Consider the following 16,897-nt stretch of genomic DNA (forward strand, 5'->3'; position numbering starts at 1 on the left):
AGCGGCAAAGCAGGGTGGAACAAGGAGTGTTACAAGGATTCCAGAAATGCTTTTAGTTTTATTCTCCTTTTATAATTAAGTTCCTAGCAGAGAGAGGGAATGTAAATCATCTCATAGCTACAGAGAGATGCTGGATCCTCCGAGAGACACAAAACACCAGGACAGCTGCTGTCAGCCCCCAAAGGTGCCTGTTTGGCTTCCTAGCATGCTTATCACAGCCTCTTCCTGTTCTAACACTCAGCCAGGTTTTAAGGGTTCCCCCTAGTTAGTTGTGAGCAGGATGGGAAGGATGCCAGGCACGACGCCAGGCACTTGGCATCTGCTTTAGCAGGATGGCCAGGACAAACAAAGGCACTTAGAATAGGCTGGAGAAATCCTGACTCCCACCTGCCATTAATTGCTTTCACCAGTTTTCCACGAGGATTTATTCATCTGCTCAAGCCCTGCAGCAGGATCTTTACGTATCTGAGAAATCATTAACACAAATCTTCCCTCATTGTACTGTCTGATCATGGTTTCCTTTGGTGGATCCAACAGACAGTTATGGAACAGGCTCTTTTCAGTTGTTCTTGACAACCAGAACAGCCAGCTCATTTTTAAAGCGTGGTATGTAGGAGAGAAAACAGATATACATGGGAAGAAACTCCACATGGAGAAATAGATTCTTATATATATCAAAAGGCAGAAACCTAATCAGAGCTGTCAAAAGAATTGGGCCATTTCAGAAACCATTTCACAGGGAGGGAAATGCAAACCAGTGTTAAGTTGTTCTGTAGTTTCTGTTAGAAACAACTATTCTATTTCTCAGCTGTCCAAGTCATCCAAACTACTCAGTTATCACATGTGAATATTTGGCTCCAGTATCAGCCCTGTGTCGGCCCATGTGTGAGCAGAGGTTTTGCACATGCTGCTTTTAACCCCCAGTGGCTGCTCAGAGAATGGGCCCTGCGCTGAGCGCAACCATCTGGGCATCCTCTGCCTGTCCTAGGGCAGTTTTGGAGAACATGGTAATACATTTAAAACCCTTTTTTTTTGCCAAGATAGTGGCTGTTGAGAACTGTCTGTGCTTCTGGGAAAGGGAGATGAGTCTGAGTTCTGTATTTTTAACCCGCTCTGTGTGCCAGCACATCACTTGTCATTTTCAGTAACCAATATACTTAGAAATTCTTATTTTGTTTTGATTTTTCCTTTCCTGTCTTCAACAGCCTCTTTCATTGATGTAGTACAGGAAAAATATGCTCTCAGATTTAATTCTTAGTATACATGTGCTGCACTTTGAACTCATGACATTTAAATGTTTAGATGTTCCTTTCAGCCATATATTCATAGTTATATTGAAAAGAGAATGACAACGATATCAAAACCATCCTGAGTGACAAATTTAACAAGAAGATAGGCCTTCCATTGGAGGTGACTGAAATGAGGGGAAGTACAAGCTTGCATGTTTGTAAAGTGAGAAACAAGGCATTCTGTTGTATATGAAATCTGTGTTTGTCAAAATCCAAAGGCAATGCTTTCTTGTTGCACACTCAAGAGATTAAACCCACTCCTTGCAAAAGCAAAAGGGAACATTGTCTTACGTGAAAAATCTTAGTCCCTCTGACTTCAAATGTGAGCAGAGAAAATGGACACGTACCTGACATGCAGTGAATGGTTTAATCCTCCAGAGGAATGGAGGGATGTCGAGGACAGATATCTGAAGACTGAAGGTATTCCCTTTGAAATGCAAAAGTTTGGGTTCCTCCAGTAATTGTCCTCCTTGGAGTCTTTCATCCGAAACCACTTCCTGCAGTGGCAGAGGAGGAAGGAATTTTTTCAGGATTAGGAACAAAACCCAAATCTAATGAAAATTCATCTTTTTGAAAGGTGCCTCATTCCCCTACAGCCATGAGGGTACATGTTGGAGTGTTTCTCTCAGGGGTAGGCGATGGACATTGGCATTTCACCACTGGAGTTAGAAGGATGCTCAGGCAGTATGTCCCTGTGTGTAATGACAGTACCTGTGACACTGAACTGTCTTGTTGGCTGCCTCAGCATCAGTACCCAGTAACGTCACACCTGGAGAGCAGAACTTGAGAAGGAAACTCTGAGGGTATTGCAGTGTATTGGTGGCTGTTGTCATGTTTGGGGGGTTCAGGCCAAAGTCAGCCAGTTCTCTTTTTTTATTGAAAGTTACTCATGTTTGACTGTTACTATTCTATTGCATCCCACAGGATCAATACTACAAAGGAGAAGTTTGCCAACAGTTTGTTACTGGAGTCATGCTGTCTAACATCAGCATGGAAGGGGGAGCAGGACTACATCAGCCCATCTCCAGGTAAAGCTATTTCCCTCCAAAGAGGAAAATCAAAACTGGTTAAGCCATGACAACATTGTAATTAGTCCCTTTTCTTTCCTGGAATAACACAACTGTCCTTGGTATTTTAATTAAGCTTTGGAATAAAAAAACCCTATGGGTTTTGTGTAGTATTCCTTAAACCTGACATAAGCAGCTCAGTGAGATGCTTACTTAATGGGCTGAAAGGAAGCATGAGAACCTCAGGCATGCCTGGTGAGTGGTCTACTCTGGTACAGATTAAGTCAGCAGCAGTTCTGGTGGGACAGTGCTGTCAGGACTTTAAAGAGCACTGAAAGGGCCACACCAAGTGTACGTGTGAGACAGAATGTTCAGGTTCCTTTCTTCTTGCTTGGACATTTTCAGAATAACCGGACAAGACCCTGAGTGATGTTGCAGGGGCTGCCTTTGAGCAGGGATTTGTGCTACAGCCCTCTAGAGGTCTGCTCCAAGCTCAGGTTTTACAGAACTTTGTGAATTTAAAACCTAACAGTAAAAGAGTCACCCCTGTCTGTACTTACACCATGTTTATTCCTGTAGTGTTACAGTAAGAACACCAGTGAGGGAGGGAAGCTTGCAGAAGTCTTCACAGATCAGCTAGCAAGCACTCTTCCAAAATTACCTTGATTTATCCACAGACACTATACAAAATCTGTGTACATCCATGAGGTTTAGTGCTCCTCAGTAGCAAAGTTACTGTTAGAAGAGCTACTGGGATCACTGTGACCTTCTGAAAATATAATGACTGCTGGAGCTTTCTGAAACTATAATAATGGATTTCTATTACAGCCCAATTTACAGGCATTCAGTTTGGCTTAACTCCTGGTGGCTGGGTTTATAGGAAGGGAGGAATAAGAAGGAGACTTTAGGTTTTGATTTTCAACTGCAAAGGGAGTAGCTCATTTCATAACTATTTTTCAGAATTCCCTGAATGTGCTGGCATAGTTTCTTAAATGTCCTGTAGTTCTATAAATACTGCTCCACCTTCAGTAATGTATGTGGTCCTGAACTGCACAAGCCTTGGCAACAGACAAAGGATTTGGTTCTTTCAGATTTTGAAAGCCAAGAGGTTCCCAACACACTAGGAATTACATAAAGGACAAAGTCATCTCTTGGAGAAGTGTTCACACAGGGACAAAGTGAAAAATCAAGGAATTTGGTATTTTAGACAGGACTGCAGCGTGTGTCAGACCAAACCGAATCCCAACTCGGATTCTTTATCCCCCCAAAAAAGGGTTATTTTCCACATTTACCACTTAACATTTACACCAGACGAAGTGTAGCTTGCTTTCAGGGGAAGCATAATTTAATAAATACACACTTGTCTCATTATGTACAAACACCCTCTTCTGATTTCTGTGAATGTGGAAATCTGGTAATTATTCTTCTAACAATTTTCCACAGACTCCTCCAGCAAAATACTGGTAGCCCATGAATTGTGTAAGTGTTAAAAAGGGTATAATTACAAAGCTATTGTAAGTCTTTAACAATGCTTTCAGTGGCTTTGCTTTTATTAGAAGCACATAGACATTAGTGCTTGCTTCATTAAGATTCATGTTTCTATTCTGTATGATAGGAAAGGGAAGCAGAAATTCATCTGTCACAACTGTCTTCATTTCAGCTCCCAAAAGAAAACCATTTTGTTAAAGCTTCTGAGTTTCCTAAGGCTGCAAAAGCCAGTGAATGGCATTGTTTTATCCTGGAATATCATGTAGAAAAATCCTGCTACTTTTAATTGCCACTTGGGGATTCTTTCGTGGGGTTTTGTGTCGTGTTTTGGTTTTTTTTAAAGGAGAAATACAAGATTTTAATTCAGTTTTTGTTTAAAAAGATGGTGAGGGAAATCTCTTTCTTCTTGCTCAAATTTTAAACAGCAGAGGAAATCCTGTACTGACTAATGAGGGTGTAAAGGTGATAAATACTATACACCAGGTGATAATGACTTACACTGCTTGCAGTGCAGGAGCACTGAGCTCCAGATGCAAGCTAGCTCTGCCTGGGCCATGCAGAGCCAAGGCACTGAGCCCAAGCTAACCCTCTGCTTATCAGCTGTAACTTTGTGCTGTGCTACCCATGGCTATGTGGCTTCGGGTTAGTCTGGAAAGGGGCCAAAGTGGGGTTCGCTCTACCTGGCCAGCAATGAAAGGACAGTGTGGCTGTCCTACAGCTCTTGCAGCATAAATCCACAAGTGAAACAAAACTGCAGAGAAATGAAAGGACTTATTCCAAATCATGCAGCAGTGGCATAAAAAAATACAGTATTCTCATCTGTTTGAGCCCCGGACTATCGCGGTTGCCTAGGGACTGTCCCCAGGAATGAAACAATGTTAATATTCTATGGAAAACAAATAAAAGCAAGTTAACAAAGTGAAGCTATTTACCTGAAATGCGCAAGGTGTGTTATCCATACAATACACTCTCAGATTGTAATCCAGAGAATTGCAAGACAGGCAGCCAAAAACGGCGACTTTCAGCTGTCGAACGGCGCAGTCAGAGATCGGTTCTCCAATAAGAGCATAAGTTCCAAAGCTGTTTAAGAGAATGTGACAGGCATAAGGATCCAAGAGGCAGTAGCAAGAAGTAGTTTCCTCTTCCACAGACATCACTTCCTGCAAAATGAAATTCAGGTTTAAAAATAAAATATAATAATAAAATCAATAGGCCTTGACAATAGGAGTCATGACATTATTTATTTTCACTCAACTGGAACATAAAGCGTTTCTGAGGGCCAGTCTGCAAACTCTCTACTCATGTTAACCTCAGGGAAGGGGAGAAGGTGAGTAGAATACTCCCAGCTTAGCCCTGAGTCAGCACTAGGCAATGCTGTGTGCAGAATTCAGTGTGTACAGCAGCTAATAATAATGATGATGTGTAAGCAATTTTAGCATCTTTCTTCAAGCGCTCTTGACTTGCTAGCTAATTCTTCCCCCAATGTCAATTTACCTAAAGAGTGAAGTCAATAAGCAAACCTTGAATTTGGCTTGCTTATTGGTATTTGGTATTTGCTTGTTGGTATTTCACTTCCTTTCAGAGCATGCATTACAGTCATGTTTATTTTTATCTAAAAACTACCTATCCCACCACTCTTCATTCTGCATTACAGCATCATTAGATGAGCTTTTGAGCAGTCTGCAGCCTGGTGTTCTGCTCCTTATTAATTCCAGGGTGTTTGTAACCAACACTGATGGAGCTAAGTACTGAAAGCATTTAAAGTAGGAAAACTAAGCTGAACTTGAAATGGTTTAAATGAGAGCAGCAAACATCGTAGTGCTTTATCCTTTTCCTTCTCTGAAGCTAGTTATGGGATTTGGGACTGTGTTAACTACTGTTTTTCCCCTCACAATGCGAAGAACCAGACAGGTCCATCAGCAGCAGTGCAATAAAATCTGATCAACTATGGATTTGTGTCTCATTACTGGGGTCTGGGCTTCTACTGTGTACAGTGAATGCTTCATAGGCGGGAAATTCAGCACCTTTCTATCCTGTGTGGCTTTATGTAATGGTGAACAACAGTTTGGTTCATGCTTTAAACTGTCCCTTTAGGAGTATTATTAGTAGGCTGTCCCCACAAATAATGCAGGAGGTTTAACAGGTTGGAGACTGCTGCCTACCGAGCAGTATAAGTCAAAGATGGCCATTGGGTTAAAGTATGCAGGGGGACAGACCCAAATGATCAGATGCCCATCTTACTAATGCACAAAGCTTAATTTCCCAGTAAATCAGGACTAGAAAATACATGTTCAACTAAAAAAGCAAAATTTTTCATTGAATGTACACTAATCCTTCACAGGTTATGAGCACAGCATGGTCACTGAATGCCCATTAAAATGACATGTAGAGAGAGAAGATTTTTAACCTTCCAGGTTAAAAAGAAATAAGATGTATATGCAGTGTCTGCTTTTAACCAGTTCCGTAACTTTATGTCATGATAAATTCTTGGATATAATGATCTGTTGTGTTGTGGGGCTCTGTGGGAGCTGTGATCTATCAAAACGATGTTTTTAAAGGTAAATGGCTACTGGCTCCATTACTGAGCTGAGAGAACAGTTTCTACTGTCCCATGGGCTCGATCATGAAGTTTTCTGCACACCTCAGTGCAGTTTAGCTGCTGCCTAACAATATGCAAAATCTTTCTCTATTTCAAATTAAGATGTCTGATTCTGTCACATAATCTTTGCCTGTGCCTGCATGAGGAAGAGTAACTGTGTGTCCATCATTAGCACCTTTTAAGAGTGAATGAAGTCTTAGCTTACCTCCCATTTTCCTTGATGTGTCCGTTTCTTCAGGTGAATGTTCCAGTGCTCCGAATTGACCTGCGCGCAGTGCGGTATGGTCAGGGCAAAGGGGGTGCTGACAGCCACCTCCGAGGGCCCGCACGTGACTTCTGGTCCTAGAAGAACATCCGTGCCCTCTGGCTGTAGGCTTGGGGAGAGAAAGACAATAACATCTTGTCAGGCAATTTCTAAGAAGGAGAATTGAATTGAACTGCAAAGTTTAAAATATTTCAGTTAAACCCCTAAGTCCCTCCCTCATTTGTTACAGCAAAGGATAAGAATCCAATTACTGTGCTAATTCTCACGTAGAAGCAGTAGCTGGAGATGAAACAAAACTATTAGGCCACATCTACCCAGATTGTTGGCTGGTCACTTTAGGTTTCTGGTCTTTAAAAATCACATTTCAATTTGCTTAAACCAAACACACCACTAGAACTGCTGTGTGCAAGTCAGCCCTGCTTTATGCGCCAGCTGGTAGTATTACCATCTAATTCTGCCTTCAAAGACTGTCATCAACAATATTTTCACAGTAGTGAAGATAAAACAAATTATGGTTTAAAAACACGGTCTCATGAATTTTCCCAGATTGAGCGTGATCTCCCTGCTTTGCAAACACATTCCTATCCTGCAGCAAGAATGAGCTCAGTGTAACCTACAGCAGCTGGGAGGGATGAGACTGCTCTGCTGAAATCTGGAGCTCTGGAAGTAGGTTTGTGCATGTGGGCTCCATTACAGCCCACGGAGAGCCCATCAGCACAATTAAGTCTGGGGATTCATCTCATCCAAACATAATCGCCCGTGGTTGGTCACATTAACTGCTTGCTAAGTTAGAAAGATGAAATATCCCACAAGAATCATTTCTTTCATTCCAATCCAGATTCAACCCCATCCCACATAAATGTGTTTCTTAAATACCTGTGCAGAACCAGTGACAAACTGAGTGACGCTCACTTAGACAAAACCAAGCAATTGAAGCATCTTGCCCCGTTGGTTTTGGATTTAAAAAGTTAAAGTAAATGGTGTTTCCAAGATAAAAATAAGGGGAATAACCTCAACCAAGATATAAATAAGATACAATAGTAAAACCAAGCTATAAATAAGGGAAAAATCCCTACTTAAAAGTTAGCATATAATATCTCCGTCACATTTCAAGCTAACAACAACTTTACCCTTTAGAGCTTCGCAACAGCAACACAGCAACAGCCAAACCCCTCCCCTGCCTGAGCGCTCCATGGCTATAGCATTAAAACCTGAGTTACCCAAACCAACTTGGGTAATAGCTTTAAGTGAATGTAGCTCTCATGCAGGCACACTTAGGTGTCGTCCTGCCCTTAGATCGATCAGATTCCAATCCTGCAAACTGACTTTGCACGTCTCTCACCTCACCTGGAGGTAGCATCCACACTCTAACTGTAATAGGAGCTTAGGAAGTGCACTTAAACCCCACCTTGAAAAGTTCTAACAAACAACTTCAGTGACATCCCTTCCTATAGACTGCACATGCACGTATTTGTGAGGTGACGACTGAGTGAGAACAAAAGCCACAACAGAGCATCTTGGCAGCAGCAGCAGCCCCACTGCCTTTACAGACACTTAAGATCTGTTGACCTGATCCCAGAACGAGTACTCAGGACAAAGAGTTGGGGCAAAACTCTATTTGCTTCTGCCCGTGCCTGGGAATAACAATTTTTCACAGCTCCTGCATTCCTAGGGAACACAGAACCCCATCACTTATCCCCAACCACTGCTACCCTTTACAAATGGTAGTTGATTGCCTTAAAATTAAACCCTGACATCAGTTACCTCAGATCACCTCCTTGCAGCTAATTTAAGAAATCATCATTTCTTAAATATCATTACAAATACAAATGTCTCTGAATTAGAAACCCTGGAGCCAACTTTCATACGTCTTTATTTTCCCATAAGTTATGGGAAGTGCCAGGGCCACTCTGTCATCACTGGCTCCACAGTCAACATCAGCAGGGGGCTGTGTGAGTGACCAAGGATGGGCCAGGCTGAACGGAGCTATTTAATTGCTTTTAAAGAATCCTTCCCCTTGTAGAACATATTGGACAAACATATGGGAGTTCTGGGAATTATTTAATGCCAAATGAACTGGAATTGGTTAATTAGATGAACTCTCACACTTGCTGCAAGTAGCAAGAGTCTTCTCTGTGTAATAAGTGACATGGCATTAAGACTCTCATGCAGTTCTGAGCCATTTATTAGGCAAGGCAGGAAAGGGAAACATTACCAAATGACAGCATTTAATATTGTCATTCCATGCTGGAATACTGTGAAGGTTAACTGGAGAGGCAAGAAAATGAAGAGAAAACAATGACAAGTACCCATTTTTTTTTTCTGGATGCAGTGAATTTCAGGGAAGAACTTGGTATATGCCTTTCAGTATTTATTCTCCCAATGGATTATCATAAGCATCTGCAACAGAGACTTGATGGTGTAACTAGGCGGGGGGTGTGTGTGATTTTTTTATGTCCTTCTTACCTGGATTCCTTTTGAGTGATGGCAAGGTAGATTTCCCACGAACTCTCTTCAGGAATTGCTCCATGTGGTATCAGCAAACTGACTCCTACAAAAGAGCAAACCCAGAACTTACCTTTGGGAAAGGCTCTGGATGTAAAGAGCAGTGCACAGCTGGCCTCTGATTTACAGCACCTAGAAAGGCCAACTGTGAGCAGAGGAATGCTCCTCTGAAATAGTGGTTCTGATACAACATTATTAATATGAACCACATATTTAGTAATATTTACCTATCTTAGAGCCTGGGATTATACAGAATCATATAGACCCCCATGCCTAAAACTTCTTGCTCCAACAGAGGTCTTAAACAGGTGAATTCCCTCTGTTCTGTGTCCCTGAGTGACACTGTTTTCATAGGGTGGATGTGGCTGCATCCTCGGGTACAGGCAGATGTCTTTGCTTCACCACTTAGAAAGGGAATAATTTGTGGAAACAAAAGTTACCATCAGCTGTTTCCTTAAGGCTGAAACAGCTGATACAAGAGTAACATAAGGAATTTTATTCAGCGTGATCTGAACATGGTGGTGTAGTGCAACATACTGCAGGGCCATGATTTTAACATCCTTGATCTGATTCTCATTTGGTGCCGTATGTTTCCAGCTAATTTAACAAACAACTTCTTCAGTCTAAAGTTCATCCCACAGAACTCTGAAGTCACAAAACAAACTCTACTTAATGCAAATCGAGCATCTCTGCTGCGATGTTTTGGTGCACAGCCCGATCTTAAACTGCAGCTGACTTTGAAGTGCTCCACTCTGGGAATCTGTCTAGCTATTAGGCTAAAAGAAAGAGAAACCCAGAAAGCCAGGAGTAAACACTAACGAAAGGCACACTGGAGTCCTCTTGGAGAGAGGAAGCTGTTCTCCAGGGACAGCTGTTTGTTGTATGCTGCAGCCTTCAGTCACATAATGAAGTCTGACAATGTTAACGCAGTCAGATGTGGATGTTGTAGATTCTGCTTTGAATATGACCCCATTATATAAGATGCTGATCCAATATTGACCTCCTTCCTGGGGAGCCCTTCTCTTGGATCAGGATCCAAGTAAGCATCAGCTTTGATTAATATGACTTTCATGCTGAAAACATCAAGAGAGGCAGTAATTTATAACAGTTCAAATAGGCAGAATGCCTCTTTACTACTCATCACAAGCTTTCTTCTGATCAGTCATCTCCTGTGTGGGCAACATGCTCTACTTCCCAAAGTTTGTGTAAGAGAACCTCTTTTTCTTTCCTTTTTTTTTATTTAGTTATAGAACACTACATCAGGCAAAGTAAGTTTGATCTAAAATTATTCTATATGCTTTTAATGAGAAAGGATCTACCCACCTGTGTTTGGAACCACTAAACGGCCACCCAGATGTCCAAAAATGGCAGTTGTCTTCAGCTCACTTGTGGTTGAAATAGAGGACAGGTTCTGAATGTACGTAGCCTTGTTTCTAGCCTGTATTGTACCAAAAGCTCTATTATTCCCATGAGGAAAAGTTCCAGAGTGCGCCTTTCCATGGTACTCGGCCCTTTCTGTCACCCCTAGGGACACCATGAATGAACTCTGAACTTTGACTTTGATGTCTGACAGTGGGTTGAAGAGTGAAGACTCTGTCATCAGCTCCTTGTCCATGGGGTCCTGCAGGCAGATGGGCCCGCTGTACGTCCTGCTCACCGTCAGGTCCGGCTGCATGGACGAGTTCAAAAGCAGGGAGTTACCTGGGAGGAACCAGAGCCGCAGTTAGTGACTGTGGCAAGGTGGCAGGTCACAAATCTCAATCAAAGACTTGCTCTTCCTTCCTGGTACTCTCAGAGCTCAAAAACCACGTAAGCTGATGTTATAGAACTGATGAAATGGTGCCACAGCTCCAACAGGTACTTCGACCACTGTGTTCGCTGCACTTGAGGCAACTCCAGAGTGCAGGAATCCAAGAGGAATTTCCTTTTTGTTTGGGATTCAGGTTTATGTGAATGCCTGTTTGCTTTCTCTCTACCTGCAGACCTTTACTGTGAACGACAGCATTTAGGAACATTTTAGCTCAGAAAACACTCTGGAAAAACAAGAGAAGAAAAGGACAGATTTGGGGTCTGAATGCTTTGGCTGGTTTGGCCCTTTTTTGTTAGGGCTTTGTTTTTGGTTTTTTGTTTGGTTTTTAGTAAAATCACTTTTCTAAGGGACTGCAGCTTGGGTTGCTAATGTTAGACATACATTTCTCCAGAGAACAAAATCTGGATCACACTGGTCTGTTGTCCCTATGTCAGGAATGCGCTCCCTTTTCTCAGCAAATACTGAGAACTGGCCTTTTTCCAGCTGAATTGTTTAGTTTACAAACGCTGTTATTTAACCCCCCCCCCAGACAGAGAGCCCAAAGTACCTGACACTGAACTAATCACATCCTGGCGTAAGAGAAACTGCCGCACTCAGATGGTTTAGAGCATCCAGAACTAATGTTTTTGAAACATTAAGTCAAACAAACAATTCCCCAGACTCAAAACCAGGCTTTAAAAGGAAAAAAGTCACTATTTGAGACAGTCATTGGGAATTACATGACTCTAATTAAAGGCTCGGGTTTTTAAATGAGTGAGCGAACATCCTTCAAACATCCTTGTCTCCCTTTATCCAATCTCTTGCAGTACGTGCCTGGTGGGGATTGTCTCCCAGAAAGTAAAGTAAGTGTAAAGACAACGGATCCCTCCCCCCGCTCCCAACTCTGCCACATCTTCCTCCTTCCCAAAGAGAGGGGAGACACAGGGATGTTTCACCCCCACCAGCACACCCACAGTAAGGCAGGTCTCTGGTAGAATGTCAGCACTCTTTCAAAGCGATCACCATGTGTACTCCTCCCACCTTTCTGTCCAAAGGCAATAATGTTCCAGAGAACACCTGAGAGCTGCTTTTAGTGAAAGTATTTCTTCCATGTTGTGTTGGTGGCTTTCCCAAGTTTGTTTTTCAAATCAGTACACGGTTATATGTGTTTATTTCCATAGAACGTGGACATTTACATGTTAACAGCAGCTTATAAAAATGCTTGAAGTTGGGTTTCTCAAATGAACGGTAAAAACTCATCACTTCTAATAGAGTAAAGGAAATCAAAGGTCTGTGACCTTTGGGAAGGGACTGCAGACTTGCTTCCTGGGTTGTTTTGATTTGTTTGGGCTTTTTGAGTCACAAATGTCGTCGTCAAAGCTGGTGACAGTATTTCTAAAGCACCTAAGAGCCTGGTCCATAAAGATTATGCATGTGTCCATGTTGCCATGACAGGCAGCACAGACAGTAAGAGACAGCTCTAACCACCAGCTCCCGTTCCTCGTACCGCAGCTTTCAGCACAGCTGCTCAGCAACAAGCCGCCCTCCCACCGCCACTCATTGAATATGAGCTTAGTATCTCTGCAGTAGGAGCTCTGGAGAGAAGAAAATGAAATCACAACACTAACCTTGTCTGACTGTTTTAAAATTAAATGTCTGGAAGCCTCCTGTCAGTGCAGATGAATCAATCACATCCACGCCGTACTCACTCTGACTCCGCCTGTACAGGGTGACGCCAACCACCAGCACGGCTACAGCAATGACCGCGGCTCCCAGGCCAGAGTACAGGGCGATGTCACTGGCAGTCTCAATATCTGAAAGGAGAAAAGCAGGTGCCAAGTCAGCAACACACAGAGAAACGTGCTGCCTGGTGCTGGCTGGAGTGAGCAGAGGGGTGAGCAGAGGCTGGGGAGGTAAAGCTTGAGACATAGATGTGGAGCACATCACAGCCCTTAAGGGCAGTGCTGCTCCAGGTATCAGCCTGAGTCTTCCCTATCACTGAGTTTACAATCTGAATTCTGGAGCTAATCCAGGAGGTCATGAATCCCCTGATAAACCTTTGTGAAGCTTTCCCCTTCCCCCCCTCTTCCTTTTCTGTGTGAGCTTTAATACAGGAAGGAACAGTCCATCTCTCACCACTCAGAGGGCCTGAGGAGATCCCACTTGAAGACCTTCAGTCTTTAAAACCCAAACCTTGCCTGTGCTGGCACCTGTGCATTAAGCTCACAACCAAGTTTTCTAAGACTTCTACAGCAGAGAAAAAGAACTCATTGCTTTGAGTGAATCCAAATGAAACCTGCAATATTATGTAATTGGAATTATCCAGTCCCACTATTCAAGATCTTCTGGGATTTGGGACCACGCACCATGAAATTAAATTACTTGGCAAGTACACTTAGTGGGTCTTTAGATGGTTCCCTTAATGCCAAACTCCAGTTTAGAGGAGGAGAGAATCTTAGATTCACCCTATACATCATCTGTTATCCTGTATATGGTGCTGCTGCTGTCAAGTGTGAAGCACTTGGTACACAAAGGGCATTTATTTGTAACAAATGACAGAGACAAGAACTAACCAGGAAATCCAGACTCCTCAGTATCATTAAATAAACCACTAGGGACAGAAACCATAAATAGCCAAGTACTGAAATCACTTAATTAGCATTTGAGGGGAGATTTCTGCCATGTATATATTTTAGTGTAGAAATTCAGAACATCCTTAATGGAAAACACCTCTTCCATTCCCAACTCCAATTGTTCCCAGTCAGCCCCAAACCCAACATTCCAGCATCCCATTCAACCCAGAAGAAACATTCTGAACTCAGTTTTACTGGAACCACTGTTTAGCCCAGAAAATGCTTCTGCAAAGTTCTGCTGAATTTCTGAAACCCCTCGCACTGAGAAAGGGAAAAAATAAAACAATCAGGATGTTTCCATGCAAATACCAGCTTTCAGAAGAAATCCACCTTCTGTGGCACATCATGAGTGATGACAAGCGAATAAACCTGTAACTAACAGCTCTAACCCACCTCTTAGAATGTTACAGTTGCTGCACAGTAAAATGTTGGATAGAGAATTCCAGAGAGTTAGAAATTGCAGAAAGGAAGCTTCAGCTGACAACATAATTATATGGGACTATCAATGGGAGATGCCCATATTCCCTTACACCAGACAGGAAAAGGAAATGTAGGAAGACAGGGTCCTAAGAGAGGGCTGGAAATCCCTCGCATCAAACCAGGACATCCCAGTCCAGTGCCAATCACATACTGCTTAACCTCTGTTTTATCCTCTAGAATCAGGTGCAGAAAGAAAAGTACAGAAACTAATTACATTTCTATTTCTTCCAGTTTTCTATTCCTAAGCTATTTTGTTGTTATTGCTATTCATTTCTGTGGGTATTTAGTACAATGAATAAGCCAAGAGAAGGGATGTGATGTGGTGGAAGAAACCTGGCAGCAAGCGGGGGGTCTTCTCCTTCCTAGAGAACTGCTGAAAGCTGGTGGTTATTCCACCATAAAGTCTCTTTAAGCCTTTCATTTTGATCATTACTTTAAAACAGAAAAGTGCTGAAAATTTGAATTACCTTTTCTATCTTCATGGGATACTAAATTATAAAGCCTGAAACATGCAGAAATAACCTATCAGTAAAAAATTACTGCCACCATAATGGCAACAGGTAGAAAATTGATCTTTTACCATCAGAACCAGAATATAAAACACACCTCAAGTTCTCACCTGTGAGTAAGTGCAATTTATTACTCTCAATCTACATAAATAGCTTGGCTGCTTCTGTTCAATCCATTCAGACATCGGGTAATTTAAGTTTCATACTTTTATAACTGCACACGACTGTCGTACACGGGTTAAAGCTGAGAGCAAGAACAGAACTTTAAATATGAGAACAGTCTGACTCAAAATCCTTCTGGGGAGAATTTTGGTTTTAGTGAATACTCTGAAGTATCCCTAAGCCTGAAATCCATAATTTTCTGTAAATGGTATTGTTAAAAAAATCTTACAATTATTCTGATTGAATTTCCTTATCTTTAATAAAATGGTCATTGTTATGTCTCATGGAAGACTTGGAAGAGCTGTTCCAAATCTCTTCAACCTTTCTACCCTATCTAATGGAAAATTTCTTCTGTGGGAGAGCAGACATTAAAGACAAAAGAAACGCATGGCAAACGGGGGAACAGGCTCGTTTTCTGCTTTCATTTGTTCCCAGAAGGGAACAAAGTGAAAAAACAAACAAACTAGAAAAGAAAACATTCATAGTCAACCAATTACTGTGTAATGAAGCGCATCGTCCCGGCCAGCGGCGCAGGGACTCTGCTGGAGCACTGCGAGTTCAGCCATTCCCGTGCCAGGATATGTGTCGGTGGTAATTGTAGCCTATATTTCACTCCACCTCCTGACACTGTTACACAACATTTATTGAAAGCACATTTGATGGTAATGAAGTTTCTATTAACTATGATTAAGTTTCATAAAGCACCTGAAGATAATTTAAGATGTGCAGGAGCAGAAAATGAAACATTTGGTTTAGTACATTAGGAAATGTAATTGATTAAATTATCTCATTTACAATAAGTGCTTTGCAGGAGCTATGCAGGGCATACATCCCCTCTCTGCCATCAGTTTCCTACAAGAGCGGGAAGGGTTTTCCAGCTTCCTGCCCTGCCCCAGTTCCCTGTCCCTCATTTTGGTTCCTTTTCCCTCACACAACCAGTTGTCGAGAACAAGGAGCAAAAACGAGAGAATTGTGCAAGAGGTTATTTAATAAAACAGGTTGTTTCTCAATGATCCTCAGACTGATTTTGCATCAGTTCGTGCAGTCTTAAACCAAGGTCCTGTTTCGCTGAACAGCAACGAGCTGTTCTCTGGCTCTAACTCCACAGCTACAACCAAACCCGTTAGTTCTCCTGCGTATTTTACATGCAAGAATCTATTCCACTGAAGTTACTTCTTTAATAAATCAGAAAATAAAGTGATTTGACTGATATTCTTTCCAGACTCTCTAATTAAATGGAAACTGTGCAGATAAATAAAACCACAGCAACTCCTAAGCTCAGTTCAAACACCTCTTACTCTCCAGGAGCTGGACTCATCTCAGACAATGCAAACAATTGCATGTGTTACTTCTCAGCAGAGGTGGATTATTGATTTAAGTCCTCAAAAGGAATGAAGCCAAAAATGTGTTTATAAATCTATTTGCCAAAAGTCAGTGATGATTTTTTTGCTGAAAATTAAACAGTCAAAAATCCTCCAAACTTTGCATAGGGTTTATGAAAGAACAAAGCAATGTTCTGTGTTAGAGCACAGAGGCTGCTTGTGGGTTGGATGAAACTGTATCTTTCAGTTAGTTCACTCCAAATGTGCTGCTCTAAACTAAAATTCCACTGAAATCAGTCTAACACTAAGAAACAAAAAGTACAAGGGAGAACCCCCAGCAGCACGTAAATGACAACTGTCTATTCTTTACAGGGTAATTCGGATAAGCTCCCTTCACCACCTGACAGACAAAGGCTGAAAAGGAGCTGAACAAGATCAGAGCCAGTGGTGGAACCACATCTGAACCAAGAAAGCACAAACCCCTGTATTAGCTTCTCATTTTCTAATTACAGGTCCTCAAGAGGCCAGTGTCAAGCCACGCACGATGCAGAAAGGGCTCCCACTCAGACACAAATGACTATTTTCAGTCTTAAACTACCACCACGAAGTTGCTAAGGCGGCACTTTCGGTAGCTGTGAAAGCCTTTCATATAACCTTCAGCTTTATTCAGCTCCTGAACAAATAAAACAGAATGGCAGAGAAGATGAGAAAAATCATATTTACAAGAGAAAAAAAAAAACAACTTACTTTGGGATTTTATTTCATGAAGAGGTTTTTTATCTGAGAGAGAGAGAGAGAGAGAGAAAGTTGCACTTAATAAATTTACATGGAGCATATCTGTTTCCTCTA

The 16,897-nt window shown here is 41.9% G+C and overlaps 1 protein-coding gene across 1 annotated transcript in view; it reads right to left on the reverse strand.

The window, feature by feature from the left end:
• Positions 1-16,897, reverse strand: part of UNC5D (unc-5 homolog D (C. elegans)) — a 65,364-nt gene that overhangs the window by 5,557 nt on the left and 42,910 nt on the right. The window contains exons 8-14 of the mRNA XM_010020278.1: positions 16,796-16,828; positions 12,571-12,756; positions 10,477-10,854; positions 9,115-9,199; positions 6,589-6,757; positions 4,717-4,944; positions 1,637-1,786 (exon numbers count right to left, since the gene is read on the reverse strand). Of these exons, the coding sequence (XP_010018580.1) occupies positions 1,637-1,786; positions 4,717-4,944; positions 6,589-6,757; positions 9,115-9,199; positions 10,477-10,854; positions 12,571-12,756; positions 16,796-16,828 (1,229 nt within the window). The remainder of the gene's footprint in view (positions 1-1,636; positions 1,787-4,716; positions 4,945-6,588; positions 6,758-9,114; positions 9,200-10,476; positions 10,855-12,570; positions 12,757-16,795; positions 16,829-16,897) is intronic.

Source organism: Nestor notabilis, unplaced genomic scaffold (assembly GCF_000696875.1).
Source record: "Nestor notabilis isolate BGI_N333 unplaced genomic scaffold, ASM69687v1 scaffold15038, whole genome shotgun sequence".
NCBI lineage: Eukaryota > Metazoa > Chordata > Aves > Psittaciformes > Psittacidae > Nestor > Nestor notabilis.